The sequence below is a fragment of the Pieris brassicae genome, chromosome 4 (genome assembly GCF_905147105.1).
Source record: "Pieris brassicae chromosome 4, ilPieBrab1.1, whole genome shotgun sequence".
Taxonomy (NCBI): domain Eukaryota; kingdom Metazoa; phylum Arthropoda; class Insecta; order Lepidoptera; family Pieridae; genus Pieris; species Pieris brassicae.
The window spans coordinates 21,580,656-21,605,222 of record NC_059668.1 but is presented as its reverse complement, the minus strand read 5'-3'; the positions used below and the strand labels follow the sequence as shown (position 1 = coordinate 21,605,222).

The following is a 24,567-nucleotide window of genomic DNA, read 5'->3' as shown; positions in this document are numbered from 1 at the left end:
TAAATTGTAATGCACAGTTATTTCTAAACAAACAATTTCTTAATGAATTACAGTAATAACTAAAATAGTATGTACTGATTTTTCCATATTGTGCTGGGTTTGTGTGTCACTCACTATATGTCCTGTGTATACATCATTTTTGACTGGATAAATACCATCTTATTTATTATTGAATGTATAAAATCTTTGAACAATAAATCAGCTTTGATAAGTTCAGAACAAGTTTGTGTGAAAGACCTCAATAGCGAAAAATTCAAATTAAATTCTTCATTTCAAATGTGGTTTTCACCACGTATGCTACGATTTATATAATCAGAAACTCAAGTAAATACTAATATAAATTGGATTTAGACCAGTGAAGAAGGTTTATTCCTTTAAAATACTAATCTTATTTTGTGATTTTATTACAAGTATTCACAATATACGTGAAAATTTAACGATCCTATATTTAGTTTTAAGTCTGATTGTACTCAAAACTATTATTTTAGTTTATTGATGACGGCCAAGGTCCCTTGCCGTACAACATTCCGACTAAAAAGCTGGTAGAGAAACATTAATAAATTTAAATATTGCGTTAATATCAAGGATTATTTCCTAAGGATTATATAGTCTATAGTTACAAAAGAGAAACAACGATTTCTATGGCTAAAGAGTATATAGCAATAGCTCGGCATGCTGTGATGTTACCAAGAGCTGGAATATTTTGGTTAGCCAGCTTTATTGACAAAGACGTTGTGTTGTGTTGTGTGTTATAAATACGTAATAATCAAATTCATGACACTGTTCAAATAATTATATTTTAATACATAACAACACTAGTTATAAGTTTGACGTGTTAAAAAATAGAATTGAACCAAAGAAAAAATATCTCATTTGGTAAGACCAAAAGGCCGTGTACAAAATAAAACCTTTTTTGTAAATGCAATGCCCTGTGCATGCATCATATATTTCGTTTATAAGGGTGAAGAATTACCGCGGGATTATTTCACCTATAACCACAACTTCTCAGGTTATTAAACAATCAAAACACAGATCAAATAAAAAATATGATTTTAATTCATTGGCCTATTAAGTGACGGGAAACTTGCGGGGGGCGAAAGCTACTGGGGCTTGGGGCTGCCCCCCGGGGCAAACTTGTTGCTCTGCCTAGTCGAATTTTATCTGTCATTATTAATTTTAAAACAAACGTCAAGCGTTTTTTGTTAAGAGATAAATCAATTATATGTCCCTTTGTTTGGGAAACTATTTGACAATAATATTGTGAGACGACGAATACTGTTTTTAATAAAAATCAAATAGACATAATAAACACAAAATGATTTATTTTTTATAGAACAGGGTGCAAATCATGCTAAGTGATACTACCGCCCATGGACACTCACAATGCCAGAGGGCTGGCGAGTGTGTTGCTGGCCTTTTAAATCTATAAATATCAATGTTAACTTAATACAAAATGCTTTATAGAAAAATTTATTGTAATTATATTATTATTGAATAGTAACAAAACTAGTCTAGCTAGTCGGAAATAAATATACGCGATAATCGCTAAGATAGTTATTCCGGCCGCTAGAGATAAGTAGTGCTTCTTGACCTAACCACTGGGGCTTTCGGGATAGTCAGTGGTTCGACTGGTTGAGACTCCCTTTAGGTTAAAGGAAATGTACATGATCCTCACTTTAGGTTGCTGGAACAGTACAAATATAAATACATATAAATACAGAACAGTAGAAATAATTCCATTTGTCCTTAAAATCGTATGAACTCATAGTAATATTACATCGAATAAAAAATTCGCTATAAAATAGTGTCTAGTATTAATAACAGTATACACGCATTAATATTGCCTTATAGCTTCAACCTCGCCCACAGCGTTTTCTTGGAAACGAACATAAGTCTTCCGGAGCACAGAACACGATCAGTCACTGCTTTTCACTTATAATGATGTTAAAAATGTTACCTAACAGCCGATCTTGTCCACCCATTGTACAAGCGTTCAATACCAAAAAAATAACCGTTAAAAATGACAACCAATTTATTTGATGTAAAAAAAGTCCCATTTTCCATAACACCAACTTGGGCGTTCTGCTTATTCAAATACATCCTTTATCGTTTTTTACTTTGACATTTGGAAGCCGGGTCACTTATTAAATTAGCCTTTGTATTTAAATGAACAATTATGATCTGTGTTCGGTTGGCACATTTTGGTGGTTAATGGCCAGTTAGAGTGATAAAATGCGAAGCTGACAGTTTAGGTTTAATGGTAGTTATTATAACTGTATTATATTTTGGAATGTGTTCTTAAATACTAGGTGTTGGCCTGAATATTATTAAGAGAAAAGAGGCCTTATTGAGGTGTCAGAATTCGTACATTTTCGCCGCTCTGATCCTGGTTAAAACGCGTTAAATCTCAATTTTGAGAATATTTCTCTATCATATACAAACTATTTAGTTTAAAATTGTTAGGCCATGGCTATCAAACTATTTAAACACATTCCCAGAAGTTATAGGTAGAGAGGTGACTACATTTTTGAGCGGTATTAAAGGTGCTTTTATAGCGTAGGGAGTATTTAAACTATAAATATTGATAAAAAATATAAATAATTGATAATTAAGATAACATTTGCATGCCTGGTTTATATGGCTGATTGTTTTTAAATCAATCAATCTGAATCCCGACTGAAGTTCGTAAATGATGAAAAATTCTGCATTATTTTCCAATCACCAATCCACCACAGCGTAAACATAATTTGACGAGGGGAATATTGTTATGTTTCTTTTTCTTTTGTGCCTGTCTATTACTGGAGGTTGGCTGTCAGTCTTTTCCCGTGCCAAATGCAACAAAACGCTGTTTACCCTGGATTTAACATATTATAATTAATTGAAGGAGGTGGTAGCGGTCTTGGCGCAACACGAGATTCAGGGACTTCCATTGTTTAATGTTCTGCATAAGTTTTTTTAAGTCAAAATCATATATTCATCTAGAAAACACAATGTACACTTATGAACGTCAATAAAAAATACATATTATATGCTTCTAATTTTACATTTACTGCCAGTTCTCAAATCGAAGGCGTAGAACGTCATTGAAAAGCTGGCAATAAACTCTCCGCCACTCTTTTTAACTCTTTTTAAGCGCCAAGTTTTTTGTTTTAATCAATGTTTATAAGGAGCTGCAACCATTACACTATGTTCCATATGACTTCTTAAGTAATCAATAATAAAAAATAAATTAAAAACAAAGATTTGTCCTCTATCAGCAAGAGGCATGGTGAAATAGGAGCACGCACTTACATTCTCGTGGGAACAACACGCAAACCATAGTCGAAATAGCTAACATCACCGCATACACAAATTCAAGTCCAACCAGTCACCACAAGTAGCTCCCGTTCACGTGTATGACGCATCCAGCCATCGGCTTTCTAACTCGATTAAGAACCTTCTGGTTAGAGACCTTCTGGATCCAGCCTATACGAATCATATGAAGGTAGTACCATATCTCAAGTGCTTCTAAGGGCCGACGGGTATCTTCTTCAATTGTCCAAGCTTCATTAATATGTTTAAGCTACTTTAAAATCGATTAGAAAGCTACTCGATTAGTTTATTTCAGATGTTCTTATCCTATAGATTTAACAGCTACAATACAGTCACGATTATGCTAATTATAGTAATATTTTATCACAACCTGCTCATACCCAGTAGCGAATGGCGGGTCGTATATCAAGGCTCGATATAGATCAATCTTCCAAATCACTCGATTGTGTCGGCATTCCGATAATCTATAGTAATGGACGATATGATGAACGATTGTCTTGTTTTTTTTACATATTTTCACATATAGAAAAATTATACATTACTTTTAATCGTTAATTGAGAAGATGAAGTATATATTTATATTATCATGCTGCTCTTCCTAAAGATACTTGCTTTACTTGCTACTGGAACACCTCTCTCGCTTCACCGACTTTCATGACATTTCAAGCACGCTCGTCGGTTATGGGAACTTATAACTGGTCCCTTTTCTAGTTCCTCCAGGAACTATATACTAGAAGGTCCAGGTATATACTAGAAGGCATACCCAACCCAATATATATTAATTAAAAAATAAAGGTTAAATTGTAAGCTATATTGGCTTAGAGGTTTCAGCGTACGTCGTTCTTAATTTAGTCAAACCCCAGCTGTCCACCACCACCACCATTCTAGTGCGTATTTAACACTGGCTCTGTACGAAGGAAGCGTGAGGGAACCAGCATGCCTTAGACCTAAAAGGTCAAGGGTGTGTGTCAGGCAGAAGGATGATCTTGGCTTGGCAATTAGATAAAATAAATGATCACGAAACACAAATATCTAAAATAGAAAGAAAGAAAAGAAAGGAAGAAAGATCTAAAATCTCGTAGCGCTCTCGTATTAAAAATGTTGTTTTAAAATTAAAGAAACTACAACAGTAAATATGAATTAATCTTTCTGAAGCATTACTTCCCGTACCGAGTAAAACGGAGGTATCAAAGCCAGCCAAACAGGTAATTTTATAAACTAAATGCCAGTTACAACTTATATGAATTCAAAATTACGAACTATAAAATACAGCTGCAACACCTACGCACAAAAAAAAAACTAGGACCTCAATCAAGCGCGCATTAAATTTCCAATTCTCATGTCAGTTTTGCATCAGGACACAACAATAAGGAGACAAGCGGCTAACTGATGCGAGACATTAATCCTAATGTACCTAAACGTTTTATCTAAACAAATATTTCATACAATAAAAGTATACCAGTGAAAAAATGCTGTGCCCGCTCGTAAGGTATTCGATGAGTATGAGTTCTGGGAAGCCGGAGCACTGTCATATCACGATTGATAGGGATGGGAAGATGGAATTTTGTCGATAGTTTCTATTTAAAATCAATATAAATGTGATAGAGGTAAATATTGTTAATTAATTAAAGATTATATTCAAATATTTATGTTTAATGCATTTAGTTTTTGTTTTCTTGTTCTCCAGTCCAGTGATGAGATCGAGTCTCAGGTATTGATCTGAACATCTCCTCTGAACAATTTCCATGGTATATGCCCTCCTTTTTCGATGATAGAAACGTTATGTATTAAATCATGTTATTGTTCACTTTCATGCCCAAAGTAAGCTATACGCTGTAAGAAAAAATCTTTAATCAAGAAATAACATCGATAATCGATATTCACACCGCATCTCTAATTGCGCAAGCGCAGGCGCACGACAGATGATCAGTCATGGACCAGATGCTGCGATAAGCCAGCAGTAGCCGCTCATTAATCTCCCCCCTCCCCCCATTTCAATAATTAACCCGACAGGAACATAGACAGTGATTCTACGAATGAGCAGCAACCGATTTCTATGGCCGAAAGCAAACCAGTTGTAATGCGATCAAAACTACTTTGATATTGACAAAGTGCTCATCATTCGACCGATATATCATACTATTCAATATTAAAACAATATATCTGATTATATATTTCGTGTGACATAGATTTCAAACGAGACGACCATTGCTTAAAATTGTAGATTAAAGATTTATGTTTTGATGGTTAGCTTGATTTGTTAACTGATGATTTAAAAGCTCTTCATTTGTTGTATACTGCGCTTAAAATTTTTACTTATGTCGTGAAGTCTTCTGAAAATCTTCAATATTGCGAGTTGCTATGAGCATTTTAGTCTCAGATCAGTAATCAAACTAAATTGTATAAAACAAGGTTATGTCTATGTTGACCTACAAACTTTTCAGACCCAAGGAGCAAACGGGCTTACATGATGTTAAGTGATACCGCTGCGCATGGATACATGGATCAGAAGACTCGAAAGTGTGTTACCTGTTTTTGAAGCATCGATGTGCTTTCATACATGGCAAGAGGAACAGAAAAGTGGAGCAAAAAGTACTAAACTGGTGCTCACACAGCAAATGAAAAAGTGGCGGGAGTTGGAGGAGGCCTTTGCCAAAAAAGCGCACACAGAAATCTTGAAGAAGATTAAAATAGAAACGTAATTGAATGTAAAACTATGTGAATTAAAAGGCTATTATTATTATGTTCTTTTCTCGTGGGAGTTTAGGTCAAATTGGGTTGGAAATACTTCGATTGGCAGGCACATAGATGAGGTGCGCGACAAAACATAACACTGAGATGTAGCAATGTAAAAAATCAAATACACCAATCTTTTATCCTATATCGTCGATTTAAATGAAGATACTATTAATATTTGTGCATAGAGGTTTTTCTATGTATCTCGCATAATTAATTAAGTAACTTAAATCAATCAGATCAAATAATATTATTTAGGAATATCTCCAGTTATAAATAATGTGCGCCAAAAGAAGAACTACATCTTTATTTTGTTTAAAAAGCTTATTCAAAAGAAAGTTCTACAACAATTTTACGAGGACCACCAACAAAAATTATAACGAGGACGTTCGTCAGTATAAAACTTAGATTCAATTTGAGATTTGCTTAATTGAAGGACTTAGCTCACAGCAGGGGGCGCTGCTGTATTACCACTGTTTTATTATTAAAACATAATAAAATCAGAGATTGAATATAACTTACGTTTTAATACTAATTTAAGGAATATGTGGAATTGTAAAAAAAATATATAATGTGTTTGTATTTATTTACAAAATACAGTGGCGCGACAAACTGGTGGTGAGCTAGATTTCAGAATCTGTTTCGTGATCATTTCTAATAGGCAAGCAGGTGATCAGCATTCTGTACCTGATACACCGTTGACTATTTGATTCTAAAGACTTCCTCACTATGGTTTCCTTTACCGCATTAACGAGTGTTAAATGCGCACATAGAAAGACCATTGGTCGGGGCTCGAACGTAATTATCTTTCATTAAGTAAGTTGATAATTCAAAAGTAGATTTAAACATACTACACAAATAACACTTGCTTGTACAGTGGCGGTCTTGACCTGACTGCATGAGGAAAAGCAGATGATACCCTAATAAAGAATAATAAATGGCTACAGAAATGGCGCCACAATATTTGTTTATTAAACTTTCTTATAATTAAATAAAAACAAATAACATAAATTATTAGGGATGTTGGTCTTATTGCTAACAAGCGATCTCTTTCAGGCAATCCAATTAATGAAAAACAAAACTAAAAATAGAAATGATAAGTGCAAGAATAAACGAAAATATCAAGAAACACTAAAAGGTATATAGTTGAAAAAACCTAATCTAATACAAAATAAACGAATAGCTACATGAACTATGTTATATATGTAAGAAAATACATCAATTATAAAACTTTAAAATAATAATAACTTAATAAATTTCGAGAATCAACATTATCTTAACATTACTAAATAATTTAAATACACAAACTTAAGAGTGGACACGATATAATAACATTCAAGTTTTAGTATACACACGCAAAAGAATGTTCATCTCATTTGTTTTACGATTCGTCGAGACAACATCAGTGCGCCCGACGGTGTCACGAGCCTCTGCCTAATTTAATTTAGACAATTTACCGTTCCCATTGGCTTCGTGGCTTACCTCTGAGCGTTCTTGGAAATCGTAAAGTGGTAGCTATACATAACCACTTTCTATATACACGCCTACCCAATGTGCTTAACTAAAATGTTATGAGTTTTTAACGCTGGTTTAAAGATTCAAGCTTGGAAGGGAAACTTAGGTCAATTAAATCAAATAATTAATATTTTGATTATAAAACTTGTTTATATGTTGACCATTTGCTGTCATAGGCAGTAGTTAATAATAATCATATTGAAGTTTTCTGTTTAAAGAACAAAAGAACTTGTATACAAAAACTAATATTTAACTAAAATAACTCCATATGTTGTATATAGATTGGTTAACGCATATAATGAATCTATGAACTGTTTAATCGGCACAGAATATTGTTTTGGGTTCACGCGAGTAGTAGGCATTTGAAACAGTGTCAAACTAATATAAATTTGCGTGCGGGTACGTAAAAACAACTTTTTTTTATACAACAGGGGGCAAACGGGTAAGAGGCTCATCTGATGTTATGTGATACCGCCGCCCATGGACACTCTCCATCCCAGAGGACTCACCAATGCATTACCGTATTATGCAGTATTTTAAGAAATGGTACGATCTTGTCTAAGGACCCAACCTAAGTCGAATTGGTTCGGAAATACTTCAGTGGGTAGCTGGTCAGTTGTGGAAGGAGTGTGTCGAGGTGATACAGGTGAAATTTCGCATTCTGATGTCCGATGTTGAAACTCAGCTGATAATAATCCGAGGAATTCCTCTGAACAAATCGATGGTTAATACGGTAGAAGATGCAGAACTTGAATTTAGCTATCCAATAATAGTTCTTTACTGGACCTTCTTTATCAGTGTTTATGTTGTTCTTTTGACTCCGATGAAATAGAAGTTTGGCGTTATCCAAATTCATAATTAGTACAATTCTTATTAAATGCAATAAATAAACTCAAATTAATAACATTTTTGTATTCTATACCGATTCGATGTAAACAGAATAATGTGATACTCTTACTGCTTTGAAACAGCACCAAAATAGCATTCCTTGTATGAGTATACAGATAAAATGAAGAACATTGCAGATTATGTATTATTCATAAACTATATGCCTCACTGTGGGATGTTTTTGCATCTACAAACACATCATTTTGTAACCAAACGCGATATAGGCTTTATATATTATTCCTAAACATCTGTCTTTGTTTACTGAGAATTTATATAATAGAAAATGTATATATGCAAAATCTTTTAATTACAGATTAATGTTAATAATAATTAAACTATAATCTGTGAAACAGATTTAAAGTAATGCAATCTATTTTTTTTATTTTATTTATTTATTAAAGCTTACCACATCATACATTGTACTTAATCTACTGCACATTTTATATAATCTTTCATCTAAAATGTATGACAATTAAAGTAAACATAAGTATTTCAAAAAAATTTAATTAAAAAATACAATTAAAACATAAAATACAAAAAAAAAAATCGTCAGCAAAACAGCGAATTAGGTTCGAGATAGGCACCTAACACCTAACTCTAAAACAGATCAGCCCACAACCGAATATATCTAGCTCCGGATAAGCACTATTCAATCCGTTAAAATCGCAAAGAATTTGTTGAAGGATGTCAAATAAATCAAATGAAACTACAACTAATAGGAAGTCAAAATAAGTTTTGATACGACAAACTTGTAGACAAGTTGGAGGTCAAATGAACACCACTTACGATAAATTTGAGAAAACCGGGTTTTTTTTTAAAACAAATACTTGATCAGTTCGGCCGTAATTGATTGAAGAAAAACTACTCATATTGTGTACAGTAATTGTTAAAAGCCTTTTTAAATACAGCCTTAAGTCCTAGTCACTGTTCGTGTGGGTATAATCTGCAGATTTATGTACAAGAATGAAAAATATAAATAGCTCATGTGCGTGATGACATGAATAATTGTAACCACGGACATGCTTTAACCTCCACTCCATTTCCATGTCATTATATCATTTTATTCTACTTGAAACTTTTTAATAACCTCTTTAGTCTTAAAGTTTTTATCCAGCTCTGTCAGACCAGTAATCTAGTACCTTAAATTAAGAGTAAAATTATGCAACAATTATTTAAATTCTGTTGTACTTTAAACTTTAATTACTATTTTTTAAGATTGATTGATATTTTATATAGTATTAGGGTTTTTACAAGTACTACTGAGAAGTTCTAGTATAAATAAGTGTGCGTAATTAACTGAGCGTAATTTTTCATTGAACAAAACCACAATATATAGAACAAAGTGGAATAATACGGCGACTACGAGTGCGAGCCAGTGTTGAATAGACAGCTTATTAATACGATATTGCGGTCAAAAGTTAATCGGGTTTAAGTCGCTCGCATCGCCCACGAAGATCCATCACAATCGTCATTATTCACACACAAATTATGTAATTTCAATAAATGAAACTTATTGAATAGTGATGAGCGGTAGGCTCCGGCGGGACCCCTGGCGCGAACCTCGCACAACTAACCATTATTCATGCGTTTTATTTCATCAAAATTAACCCTGCGACGCATACATTACCGTTATCTGTAGCCCGTATTTTTATTATATATGGTTTTATGAAGCAATGGATAGCTAACTCAAAATCTATATTGATACATGGTAAGACTTTCAATAAGAACCTCATTGTTTAAAATAAATGTATTTTGTTTAAATAAATCGATAGTTTGAAGGCTGTACCAAGTGTTAACGAATTCTTATTAATAGGTTGAATAGACTTTGTAATCAAAAGGAATATATTATATAGTCAAATGGGTGCCAGAATAGTGGAAATTAAATACTACATTTCATTTAATACTAAATCTTTAAAAATATTTGTTTTAGTATAAGGTTCCCCCCTTACCTTCTTCTTCTTTGATTTCCTTATTTGGTGATTACGTTAAAAGTAATTATTTACGAATTAAATTAATAATGTAATTATTTATTTGAAAACGAAATACATTTTCAAGAATTCCTACAAAAATTATTACGTTTATGTACTATTATTTTTGAGAGCTTTGCTTGCTAAATAGCTTAATACGGCCTATTCTTAGACTAATCAATTTACAAGCACAGATATTTTATAAAATAATGTGTATCTAATATTTATTTTGTGTATATCTAAGAATAGGCTGTAATGCATTTTATACTAAGTGACATTTAAAAGAGGTTTTAAAAAAAACGACTTCAAAACTTTTGGAAAATAATATTATTATGTTAATGATTATTTGCGTAAAACATTATAATTAAAATTACTTAGGTAACGCAATAATATATTTTAACAATGTGATATTTTATCACTATCAATAATATAAGAATTGACTATAATAATAAGACTCATTCTCACTCACTCACAAAATTTGCAAGCCATAACATTTTCGTACAATATTCTTGCAAATAAATTAGTATTGTTATATTTCTTAAAATTTAGGATTCTGGCACTTAAGGCATATAAGTACTGCAATAATCTTTACATAAAAAAAGTTATTTAAAATAAATATCAGTCGGTTACAAGTTATAAGGAATTTTGATTGGGAAATACCAGTATGATGCATGCATCGATCATTTGTGTAGGGCGAATGTAAAATGTCATCAAACCGTCCCGTTCTCGTCGCACGAGCATCACTTATCAAAACAATACAAATCGGGGGTTGTTATTGATAACGATCACGATTCTCTAAAACTATTTTTTGTCCGTTGACATCGCTAATAATACTCATGAGAAAAATGCGCTGGGCCGCTGTCATTCTCCTTTTGTTTTTTAATTTCTACCTCAGTGGCAACGATTTAATTGGGCTCAACTCGAGCCAGCGTACCTCCGTATTTCACCTCGGCTCGGTTCATTTGAATATTTAAAGCATTTCGGGTCCCTCTTATTATTTTATTTGTACAAATACAATATTTACGTATATATTTTAGGGCCGTCGTCATTTATTCGTTGACGTGACTTACCGATGTCGCGTCCTTCCCAGTATCGGCATAGTTACGTGGTGAATTCTCTCGCGTTCCATTTAAAAGTTAGTTTTTTTTACGTTTTGTAAACGTCGCAGGCGCAGACGCGTGGGGCTTTCGTTGTTCTCTCGCCAGGTTTATCTTGGACAAGATTGCTCGTTTTTAAATGAAGTTATATCTTCCCGATGGAACAACGGCCATGGGAGGCGAGGCGAATTTTTAATTAGTTTCCGAAGATGCGGTATTTCATGGAGGAATGCAGCAACTGTGTTCAATGCTCGCCGATTCCTTAATTGAGATGTGAAGTCACCAAGGAAGGTTGTCGAAGGTGCAATTATCTTATATCTTTTACACATGTAGAGGTGATTATGTTTGAAGCTTGAAGTTCGTATTGCGGACGCTACTTTTAACCCAATGAGTATTTAAAGAATAATAATTATGTCTAATCTTTATTCAACAGACCCAAAATAAAAAATATATTTAATTAGTAGAAACTAAAGCAACGACATTAAACCCTATGTTCTCAGGTTCACGAGCAATAAATTCGCGGCAGATTTTGGCCGCGTCTTCCAAGAATGTCTCCGATGTAGTTGTTCCGTGTTCAATAGGCAATGCCTTCCTGCCGTCTAATTCAAATAGCTTGCCATCTTTTTGTATGAATGTCACAAAATGATGGCTCGGCTCGCCATCTTCATAATCTTCGTTACCGCCAGTTACCAAGTCTTTATAAGCATCAAGCAGAGCGGCGGAATTCTCCAGCAAAGCTCCTTTAGCCGCCGCATCCAGTCCTTCAGCGTCGCTCAAATATTTCTTCAAGGGCCCATCTTCAATATCAATAGATTGTACGTTGTTAGCAATGCTGTGTACCAACGCGATGGTACCACAAACATTACTGAGTACTTGTTTCAAATGGAAAACATCTTTGGGAGCTTCATGACCGTTGCTAAGAAGTTCAGTTTCTTGGCGAGATCGGTGTTCTTCATAGTTCTCTGATAATGGAAACAGGAGTAATACGGCTAACACAGGGCGAGGGACCCATTGCAATGCATCATTTTCTAATCCCAGCACATCAACCATTTTCCATTTATCTGATACGCCCAGCTTATAAAGGTATTTGTTCATAACTTCAGGATTCGATTCCATGGGCAATGCGACCGCCATTATACTATATTTCAATGAAATTCAGCAAATATTTTACTTCATACAATCAATATAATACCTAACACTGTCAACTTTGATAGGTGATTCGTTTTTATTAGAAGAAAATGTGTAAACCTCTTTAGTGATAAAACTTTATAGTTCTTTAAATATGGGGTATATTTAGGTTATATTTTTAGCCTCTGTTATTTTCAAAACCATATCATAAACTTCGATATGAAGTGTACTAGTTAATCTTGAAAGACTCGTGTGCCATAGATATACCTCCCCCCTAAAATTAAGATGTCAAAATTTGTCAAACACATGTATCCATTAAGAGCAACACAGGGGCGTGGTTATAATGAATTTTAGGTTACATACGAGGTGAGGAATTAGACGATTCAAAGTGTTTTTTTTTTAAATACACGTTTTTAAGTGAGATATTTTAGAGTAACCTAACATTAATATCGTTAAACTTTGGCATGAGGAAGACAATTTTAATTATTTATTGGGTGAATCTGCACTATCTACTTAAACAATTGTTTATCTCTAGGAATGGAACTCGGAATTTTACTTTACTAGATTACTGAGTTGACTCAACTACGATACTTTGAAATAATCAATCCGAAATAGCCGTGAAAGCTTATAAAATAAAAGATGAAATTATAGCTAAAGACGTTGACATACAAATAAATATATTCGATATTGTATTAACAATATTTGAATCAAATATATTTCATAATTATCAATATATGCCACATAACTGACATTCTAATATCTCCGAATATATCTGAAGATTAAATCCCCGTATTGATGAAGGTATTATCTCTGTTCTAACTACTAATTAAACCGAAGATCTATTATTATTTCTTTATTCTGTCGATAAAAAGACATGACCTGACATCGCCCGACGGCCCGAGTAGGCCCAATTTATAAAATCGTTTTATAAAGTATAAAATTTCCATATACAAAACACAACTTACAAATTTATAATCGTAGGATAATCTTTGGTTAAGTATATTATATTTTATCATATTTATTTGGAAAATGACACGAGAGCGTAACAAAACATTTGTATATTTAGGTGTTAACGAGTTTAAACTTAAAAGTATATCTACACTACATTAGGATATAAGTATCTGTAAAAAATATAACAATAGCATGTAGACGTCCTGGCGATGAAAACTTACAGAATGTCAATCAAGAGCTGGAAAAAGGAAAAGAGGAAGCAAGAGATGGGTAAACGATATAAAGAGAATAGGAGGCACAGCTGCAAGAAGTATATCTGTCACAGGACACGCTGATCATCAAAACTGGTACATCTGATGTATTAAATTAAGTTAGATTATATAACTAAATCAAACGTGTTTATATTTTATACTCTCAGAATTAAAGGGCTTAGTAATTATAATTATCTGTAAAGAAAATGCCTATAAATTAATTAAACACTAGAAACGTTAATTATTGCAAATACTCCCAAGTAAATACAGTATAGTGCCGGTTGAAAACACCAAGACTTTAATATTTTTTTTTATATAAAATAGGGGGCAAACGGGCAGGAGGCTCACCTGATGTTAAGTGATACCGCCGCCCATGGACACTCTCAATGCCAGAGGGCTCGCGAGTGCGTTGCCGGCCTTTTAAGAATTTGTACGCTCTTTTCTTGAAGGACCCTAAGTCGAATTGGTTCGGAAATACTTCAGTGGGCAGCTGGTTCCACATAGCGGTGGTGCGCGGCAAAAATTGCCTTGAAAAACGCTCAGTCGTGGAACGGCGGACGTCGAGGTGATACGGGTGGAGTTTTGTATTCTGCCTCGACGTCCGATGATGAAACTCAGCTGCAGGTATTAATCCGAACAACTCCTCTGAACACTCTCCATGGTAAATGCGGTAGAAGATGCAGAGTGACCCCACATCTCTACGCAACGCCATATAAGTCGTATTTAAAGTTAATGATAGTTATGTTAGATTTATATTGTCAATTTCTCGACTTACAGTCTTAAATTCTGTATGCAAATAACTCATTGTAAGTTAGTGTAGAGTAATTTATAATTGTTTAAGTTGAAGCCGATTGGTCGAAGAACATAACATTTTTTAAAACCCCGTCATGTCCAAATGTAATTATAAGTAGAGTTAAATCTTATATAGTATAATTTTACTTACATTCACTACTTTACTAAGCATTATGTTTCTCACAAAATGACATTGTTAGTATTATACTATTTATTACTAGTGTTTTACACAATTTCCTCGGAATTGTATGTAATTCGCTAAAATCGCACGGAAGTGTAGAATAAATTATATTAGACACATTTTCTAGGGAATCTGTACATTGTCTAAATAGGAATTGGAAATATAAATATTTCAGTTTTATTTGATATGAAACAATACAATACCGGAGGGGTATTATATTGGGTATTGTTTTCTCATTTTAACAACGTGTTTAATTACAGAAAGCATTAGTACATTTCCTAAATAGCTTCGGAATTATATACATTTCTTAGTATTTGTATACAATTTCATACATTTCCGGTAACATATATATTAGATTTTATTTAGTGCTCTTATTAGAGGCTGTTTCAGCGCAGAGGAATCAGTCACCCACGTAGTACTGGAATGCTAACAAAAGTACAGAAATCTTCGGAGTACGGTCGCTCCGTGAAGCTTGCGTAATGCCCAGGAGACTGTGCTTCATGAAGGAACTAGGCTGTCCCGCCAGGTCGACGCACAACAGACCTAGTCTCACTAGTTTTATTTCGGAAACTGACCTTAAATATCTATTCTTTATTTGTCGTAATAAATGTCTTAAAAGTAAATCTCTTAAGCCGATAGTTGTTGTCAAAACCACTCAAGCTCTATGAATAAACCCGAAGAAAAAAAAAAAACAACATAATCGTCTAAATATTTATTTCGCACAAATGCATACAATTTGGAAATGGTATATAATTGAAACCGACTACACATTCTAACCTCTAACACTTTGTACTGATTTGTTTTCACATATGTTGCCAGAAGAGAAAACAACTTAAATGATAAATCTGATAATTTTTAAAAATTACGTAACTTTTTGTTTTATGGAAACTTTATTGAGAGAAATCATAGAATTATAGCTTGAATAAATAAAAAATAATTTCAATTATCGACTTATAATTTACAAGCATACTGGCAACATTAATAGCCATACACGAATGTCCCGGTACAAAAGCCGTTAACACAACCGGGACTTGGCAAATGTGAGCGACGACATCGATTAAATCTTATTCCTTACAAAAATAGCTGAAGAAGTATTTGGTTATATTAAATTACATTAAAACACTATAACTACTGAGAAATCGTAACAATGCCCTTACTTATAAACATGTCTGAAAATTAAGATCGGCTGCAATTGAAGAACCGTATTCCAATACATTGAGGATTCAGTTCACACTTGGCCAAGTCTAGTATACTTGGTTGACAGTTAGGGTCCTTCAAGAAAAGAGCGTACCAATCCTTGAAAGGCCGGCAACGCACTTGCGAGCCTTCTGGCAATGTGAGTGTCCATGGGCGGCGGTATCGCTTCACATCAGGTGAGCCTCTTGCCCGTTTGTCTGCTATTACATAAAAAAAACAAAAACACTGTCTAAAAATATCTATCAAAAGTGGAGGCAAAGTCTTAACAGTCAAAATAAAGTTGATTCAACTCAATTTTGTTTATAGAGCAAGGGGTTAATGGCCGGGACGCTTACCTGATGTTATATGCCCATGGAGACTTAGTGCCAGTAGGTTGCTGGCCTATTAAAATCTTATCTTTGTTATGGACAAATGTTAGAAACATGTCGTTTATAGACCATCAATCTTATTTCATCAACGAACGTAAGTCTTACTCAAAAAGATTGCACAAAATTAACAATTAGATTCCGTCTTGATATGTATTGGAAAACGCTCCACACAATGCTGCCATGCATCATGTTCCATGTTCATCAGCTACCCCAAAAGGTCGTGATAATTTCTACTGGTTCAAATTTGTATTGTTTTATAAGTAAGGGATGTAAAATAATGTTTTTTTTAAAACTATGCAATAATATCAGTCAATTGCCATTCGGTAACTTCAGTGTACTGACGTGAGTTTAGACATTATTTGAAGCGGAAATCCTAATTATAACACGGCAAGAGATGCTTTACCAAGAGCTTAGAACGCGGACTGCAAAGATTTTGTATGAAAGTTACAGCTGGCGCAACATTTCTTATTTTAAAGAGAGCTCTTCAGTATAAATAGTCTACCCCATAAATAATGTCCAAAGCCCACATTTCAACATGTAACTACAGTACGTTAAAACTTAATTACAAATACATGAAACGTTAATGATTAAAATTCACGATTAATTGTTCGTTGGAAAGTTAGATTGTCTAAAAATAGCTGTTCTAAAAAAATATCACCTGTTTGTTGGAAAGACATTGTATGAAATATTTTACAACTTTTATTAGGAATACTAAAGCCTCAATAAAGCCTTAAAACGCCTCAATCATAATCTGTCTTATGATGGTCAAAAGTGTTCTTGATAAAATATTTAGAATGTTTGTGAAAACAAAAGCGGATCGTTTGATTGTTATTGGTCAGCCTCTCGTCCAATCACAGATAAGCGTTGTGTATACACGCAGATAAAACGATTTTTCGCTGACTACGACCGCTTAAAAGCACTTGTGTATATGTCAATATAATTCATACAACAACGAATCTCCCAAGGACCTATGAAAGTTGCAAAATATAAAACTATTTCAGGAAGTGAAGTTGGAAGAGTACAGTTTTAGAAAAATTTTCATTATCCTTAAATCCATCAGTACAAATACACTGTGTTTTGTCTCTTTCTGACACCAATGTAACAGAAAGAGACAAAACAATGTAATTCGATTAGTTTATTTATTAACAGTTAGTTCTTATGTATTAATTATGGCTCTTACATATTCTAAATCCACTAAATATGTACTATCAGCAAATATTTACACATAAAAGTATCTGTGGAGGAAGTTCTAAAAAAAAACTAATGGTCTTATAAGACTGGTTTAACTATATCACGTGTCTTTAGAACGCAGGGCAATTTGAAAGAAAGAGTTACTACTCTTATAAAAGCAGGAGAGAAGTATATTTAGTGTAGTGTATGTTTTTTTTTTACTTTGCTGATAGTACTAGTCTTAACGCTAGAAAATTAAATACTGAACAATAAATTCATAGAGGAATTTTGTCGAAGAGATCTAAATTCAAAAGGAATTATCTTACGTTTATTTTTTGGACATTATAGCTAATAGAAATCTCAAAAATGCATTAAAAAAAATCATAATAAAAAATAATGATTCCATACGCAAAAGTCTTTTTAATATCGTACAGTTTTTATGGAATATTTTTTAGAGAATCTTTCCCAGTCATCGTCATGATAACTTAACACAAAATTAACACTCATTAAGAGAAAATAAAAAATATATATTTTAAATAATTTCTGCCAATTAAATCATGAATACATGTGTTAAAAAAATCCAAAAAGTTGTAAAAAACGTTAAAAAATTTAACAGCCATCAAAAATATAATTCGTTTCGCAGACTAAAATCATTTAGTATTCGTAAATTCATAGAAAAACAGGATTAATTATGTAATTAGTTTAGTAACATAATTTCAATAGTCTTTTAAACGCCTGATACAAAAATATTAGCAATTGTGCGCGTGCTCATAAAATATATACGAACTAGAATCGATCGAAACTTCAGGCTATTTTCAATAGTACAAACCTAACAAACGGATATTAATTGTTATTTTCTGTCGAATAATAATTAAAATAAAACAAATCATTGCAGCTTCTTTTTTCGGTCTGGGCCTTAGATCTATGTATGTTTTATGATCTTTTCTCAATCTAATAGGCCAGTCGGTTTCCTCACGATGTTTTCCTTCACCGTTCGAGCGAATGATTTAACATAGACAAATAGTCCATTGGAGCCACTAGGCCATAACTGCTCTTAATATTTTCTGCTGCTTAAATAATTACATAGGAAATATTAACGGTTATAGTAAATCTACTAATTTTGTGCAAACCGATAACTAAAAATTATAATATAAAATAAAATTTGTATTGATTTCATACCTTACATAAATAAAAATATACTTTATCGATCATAAAAACATAGAGTTGTTTTTATATTGCATTTGTATGGCACTAATTAACCGCTGACTTCATATTTAATTAAAAACGTGTTTTCGAGACTGCTAAAACATAATATACAAAAATATGAATGCTTATTTTAACATATTACTTCTTATAATGGATATTTTACGCATTACGACTTTTGATTTGTTATTTTATTATTATATATATATTTAATTGATACATTTCATAGAAAGTTTTGCTAAATAATAACAAAAAGCCGTCAAAATTATCAAAATACATGTCAAAAAGTGTTTTTTTATAAACGTCATTCAAATGTACGTAAAAAAAATCTCGGAATATTTGGTAAAATCTTAGCAATGAGACTCGCCATTTTCATGATGTCCCGAATCGAAACTGCTGAGATGCCCCAAACCCTTCGGTGGTATAGGCGGAGGAGTCTCACCTTCGTCAACCCGTAAAGGCTCCGACATCATAGAAATGATCTCTTCGTACCGGAGAGATTCCACTAGATCAAAATCTGAAAACGTTAAATATGCAATTATAAACTATTAGAAACTCGAATTTATTATTTATGCTCGACGTTTCGAGTGATTGTTGTCGTGGTGAACGAGAGAAATAGAAACCATATTATGCAGTCTGCTGAGACATCAGAAAACCATGAATATGGGTACAATTGGCTTCTCATTATCTGGTAATTTATTTATATCATCACGCCTTGTTGACGCGAGAAACCACAGATCTCCACTTCCTACAGTCATGACATACCTGTCTTGATCCACTTTCATGACATTCACCATGTTGTCTTTTAACCTGTTCTTTCTTTGGATTTGATCCAGGTATGTACGACAAGGCCTACCCAAGCCAACTTCACCAACCACGGTTGCCTTGTATATCGTGCTCGTTAACCGCTTCTCATTTGTCCCATCATGGCCTAAACCACCTAAGCATTCCATTTTTTTTAATGTAACTGGAGGCTCACCTAATGTTAAGTGATACCGCGGCCCAGGGACGCTCACATTGCCAGGAGGCAAGTGCGTTGCCGGCCTTTTAAGAAATGGCATGCTCTTTTCTCGAAGGACCATAAGTCAAATTGATTCGGAAATACTTCAGTGGGTTCCACATAGAGGTTGTGCGCGGCAAAAATTGTCTTAAGATATACTCAGTTGTGGAACGACGGACGTCGAGGTGATACGGATGGTATTTTGTATTTTGTCTTGACGTCCGATGATGAAACTCAGCTGCAGATAGACCGAACAACTCCTCTGAACACTCTCCATGGTAAATGCGGTAGAAGATGCAGATAGATCCCACATCTCTACGCAACGCCGGGCTCACAATGTTACTTAAACTTCATAACGCTAATTGCCACGCCCAACATTTGCTTCCGTACGGTGACTTTGGGATAAATCCCATGTATGGCCAGTCGAGCCTCGTTTGAGATTTCTCGGCTACCACCTCGGCTACATCAATCTTAACACGATGTCCATTTATTTAAATAATTAACAAAATAAATAAAATAAATCTAAATTTATTTTGACCTCTAATAAACATGTAAAATATGATAGTATGAAAAATACTATCAAAGTAATTTTTACATAATAACTTACTAGTACTAGCTGAAGTAATAAAAAAATTACGAACCATTATGCCTGTGTTCGTCCGCATTGGTATACGCGTGCGCGTCTACGCTGACGCCCGAGTCTCGCTCGTCCGTGACTCCGGTGCTACGCGCACCTCGTCTCGGCACTGCGGGCGCTTCACCCCATGATTTCTTTTCACCTATAAAAAAACATTTGAGACAAATAATTAAAGCCCTGTGAGTTAAAGTGATGAGTGTTAGTATTTTAATAATCAAAACTTGTCTAAAGCTTGACCGCCATTATAGTGCGAAAGTTTTGTGCGAAACACACTTCGTTACGCATCACAAATTATTTATGCATATGCTAACTTCTACGTATATATTAAAATTATTTACTATCTTTTAAAAAAACATTGATGTATTAACAAATAATATATTTATTTTGCAATGCATCAGCTATCAAAATAAAAATGTAGTCAAAGACGGAATACATAACAAAATATAAATATTCAATACATTTAACTATTTAATACCTAATTCATGTGGTGTGAGGGTATGTACGAGTATGGTGATGAACTTTATTTAGCTCTATGAATATTGCGCTATAGTATAATATCTATGTATAGTCAGGGCTTAAATAGTGGTCGTTGTATGTTCTGCGCGATACAAAACAGTTTTTGGACAGTTGTTCATGTAAGAGAATGCGAAACAAAGCAGGCTAAGCAATATCTATATAAAATTAATATTTCTTTTAGAAAACCTTTTAAAACCAACAAAAAACAAATAGTTGTCTAAATATAAACATATTGCCGAAGCTAATATATATATATATATATATATATGTCGGAGGAAGCCATTCAACGAGTTGCTTGTTGATTGTACAATAACACATTAAATTCTCTTTATCATTTAAACACGTTGCATTAATCTTAATTTAACTTAATACGCGATTTTACGATAGTATAAAACCTAAAACATATTTCTGTTAACAAATTAGTGATTTTAGTTAAAATTAGTTACGTTTTTCTAATTTATAAGATTGTGATCGTTATTAAACAAACGACCAATGAGAGCAGAGCATTTTGCTCGAGTGGGGTCGAAGCGCCATCTATATATAGCCCAGTCCGTTGGTTGTTACGGGGCCTTTTTGAAGTGGAGACGGATCGAGTTGGATCCCTGAGCTTTGGTCGCTAGATTGGTGCATTGAACTCACTGCTCGGTCTTAAAATTTAATATCAGTGTAAATAAAATATTGTGAAAACTACAATATTCGTGTTTTGTGCTCGCGCGCTTTACCCTCATGACGCCCACCAAATCTGCAACCACTGTTGATGACGTCACTGGGGAAGGTGTTTCTCCGACATATATATATTAGATAAGGATATTCAGAATATATATAAAAATAAATAAATGTGTATATATATACATGTAAGCAAATTTAATGAGCTTATTTTGCGTATATTATTTAATAATAAAAAAATAGAAATTACATACCTGATACTCTTGGTGGTAAAGGTGGAGCATCATGTTCAGTCCACGACGCACGGCTGTGTCTACGGGTCTCAACTTCCTCTTCGACAGGGTCACTGTTCATACATTAATCGACGTTGACATCGAGTCAAAACAAGAAACAATAATCTAGTGCTACAACCCTATATGGGTCACGACTGCATCCGCTTCTTTTAATAGAGAAGGCATTTGGCTTTTTTCTATGATACTGAAATCATCAGCCAATGATGGATGGATGATAAAGGAATAATTAAGAATTGGCCCATGCTTTGTTCATATTGCCTCATTTTCCTCGATGTTTAAACTAACGCATATTATAATGCGACAAAATACAAACAATTGTTCCATGTCTCGTACGAAATCGAACCTACATAATTCAATGTTTCGGGTTTTATCTAACTATGACACCAACTATGAGAATATTGATATTTTCCACCTCACCATAGAAGATGTGAGGAGGTTTTTGAAGAGGCGGGAAGACTCTGATTTTGTTTAAATAATTTAAAATATTAATTATTATTTGCTTATTCAAAATAAAATTTCAGTTTTCTTTAGTTTAAATTTTTTTAATATATTTTGTCTGTAAATGTAATTACTTGTTTTCTGATACATATATATTGTTAATCTATGTAATCTGTTTTGGCTTTCTGTATTGACTAAGTGTTTTGTTTTATAATGTGAATGTTAGCTGTAAGATTACTAGTAAATAATAAAATAAAATATTTGCTAAAGAATCTTAAACAGGACCTTAAAGTAGCTAATGTGACAGTATTGCAATATTTTTTTTATTAAAGTGTAATCTTCGATAAACACGTAATATTGGAATAGTTTTTATATTTACCGATATATCTTGTCCGGTCGCGTAGGGCTCCGTGGGTCACTTTTAGGCCTGCAAGGGAGAGGCGGTGCCGACTTGACCATGCTGCTGACGTCGTCGCACTCCCGGCCGTCATTCACTGGTAGGCTATTGGACATTATACTGCCCTGCTGATCCAGGGAGTCGTCGATCGAGTACTGGGAAAAATCTCGTTATGAGAAATAAGTAGTACTAAATAATGTTCCGTGATGAGGTCAAGTCAAGTCAAAAATCAATTCACATAGCATATAATTAACGTCAAAAAAAAATACATTAAATTCTTCCAATTTTACATTTACTACCAGTTCTCAAATCAAGGGCGTAGCGTCGCCATTTTTTTTTATTACACAACGTTTGTTAGGATCTGCAACCATAACACCATGTTCCACATGACATCAGCAGGAGGCATGGTGAAATAGGAGCTCGCACTCACATTCTCGTGGGAACAACACGCAAATACATAGTCGAAATAACTAACATCACCGCATACACGAATTCAAGTTCGACCAGTCACCACAAGTAGCACCCGTTCACGAGTATGACGCATGGCCAGCCATCGGCCCCCTCGCCATGTTTTAGGGAGAGACAACCCAACGCATGGACGCCACCACAAACAAAGATATTTAAGCGAGCATGACGATGCTTGAAATGTAAACTCGGCTACATGCGAAAACAATTATAATACTAATTATACTGAAATAATTAGATACCACATGGATCACGGTTTGTTCCCACTTTACATTAAAACTGTCGTAGATGTTGACGATCGCCCCAGAGTCTGGAAATGCAGGTTGTAATCTATCTCGCGAGATTGTGAACCTCAACGTACTGCTTACAATTTAACGTATTCGGTAGATTGTAATTTATCGAAGTGGACGGTGCCATATATATATATATATATATATGTAGCTGATTCAACGCGATTAATATTTGGTGTTACCACCGTCGTCCGACATTATAAGACAGTCCGGCGCAGGCGACGTTCGAAACTCAAGTGACTAAAGAATTCACTTACTGCCACGAAACAGTCGCGCCACTGACATTTGGTAGATCACACAGACTAGGTATTGTCAATTGTCAACGTTGACAGTCATTCTTTACATACCACACCGCATACTACGACTAACTTCAGAGTGGCGGGAATTTTAAAATATTCATTCTCCGACATATATCTAAAAAATATATGTTTTATAATTATTACGATGCTAATAACTTATAATCTCGTCTTTAAACATTGAGTTGTCGAATATTAGGACCGGGACTTACACACAGAAGACGTACTTACTAACAGGAAAACGTATGTATGTCCTAAAGAAAAATAAATTCATCATAAACTCAAAATAACTTTATTCATATAACCAAGTACGCTTATGAACGTCAACAGAAAAGATGTTAAATTAATTCTAAATTTATATTTACTATCAGTAAGCAAGTCAAGAGCGTAGAGCGGGCAAGAACTGGCAAAAAACTCTCCGCCACTCTTAACGGTCAAATAAATTTTATAATAAAAATAATAGTGTGTGTGTTTTTTTCAAATTGACCAGAATTTTTTGAAAACCAGAACTTGGTTTCAAAAGGTAACGTATGCAAAAGTTGAATAAATGTAATCAGTTTGTTTAACGAGGTTAATTCTATTATTATCTTTTGTTAACATAGCTTTTACATTTAAAGAAAACACTTTTTAACCGGACCGAAGCTATAATATAAACTAGATATATTTTACATAATTTTTCCGACGTTTCGCGTGCTTTACAGCGTGCATGGTCACGGTGAATGAAGACAAAAGGTGTTGAATGTCAAAAGTATCACAGCTGTAGGTAAAGTTGTGGTTTCAAAAGGTAACGTATGCAAAAGTTGAATAAATGTA

The 24,567-nt window shown here is 33.8% G+C and overlaps 2 protein-coding genes across 2 annotated transcripts in view; both read right to left on the bottom strand.

Moving 5' to 3' along the window:
- Positions 1 to 11,921: 11,921 nt before the first annotated feature.
- Positions 11,922 to 12,746, bottom strand: LOC123708122 (ubiquitin carboxyl-terminal hydrolase-like). The gene has a single exon (XM_045658643.1). It carries the CDS (start codon positions 12,647 to 12,649, stop codon positions 11,969 to 11,971), a length of 681 nt encoding a protein of 226 aa, XP_045514599.1. The 5' UTR covers positions 12,650 to 12,746; the 3' UTR covers positions 11,922 to 11,968.
- A 5,854-nt stretch (positions 12,747 to 18,600) lies between these two features.
- Positions 18,601 to 24,567, bottom strand: part of LOC123708112 (dedicator of cytokinesis protein 4) — a 79,009-nt gene continuing 73,042 nt past the window's right edge. Inside the window, exons 32-35 of the mRNA XM_045658624.1 lie at positions 22,686 to 22,858; positions 21,830 to 21,921; positions 20,398 to 20,535; positions 18,601 to 19,273 (exon numbers count right to left, since the gene is read on the bottom strand). Coding sequence (XP_045514580.1) covers positions 19,107 to 19,273; positions 20,398 to 20,535; positions 21,830 to 21,921; positions 22,686 to 22,858 — 570 coding nt within the window. The 3' untranslated portion in view covers positions 18,601 to 19,106. The remainder of the gene's footprint in view (positions 19,274 to 20,397; positions 20,536 to 21,829; positions 21,922 to 22,685; positions 22,859 to 24,567) is intronic.

Bases quoted from the DNA above. Each gene is read 5' to 3' on its own strand.
- LOC123708122 (XM_045658643.1), bottom strand. From the start codon at position 12,649: ATGGCGGTCGCATTGCCCATGGAATCGAATCCTGAAGTTATGAACAAA.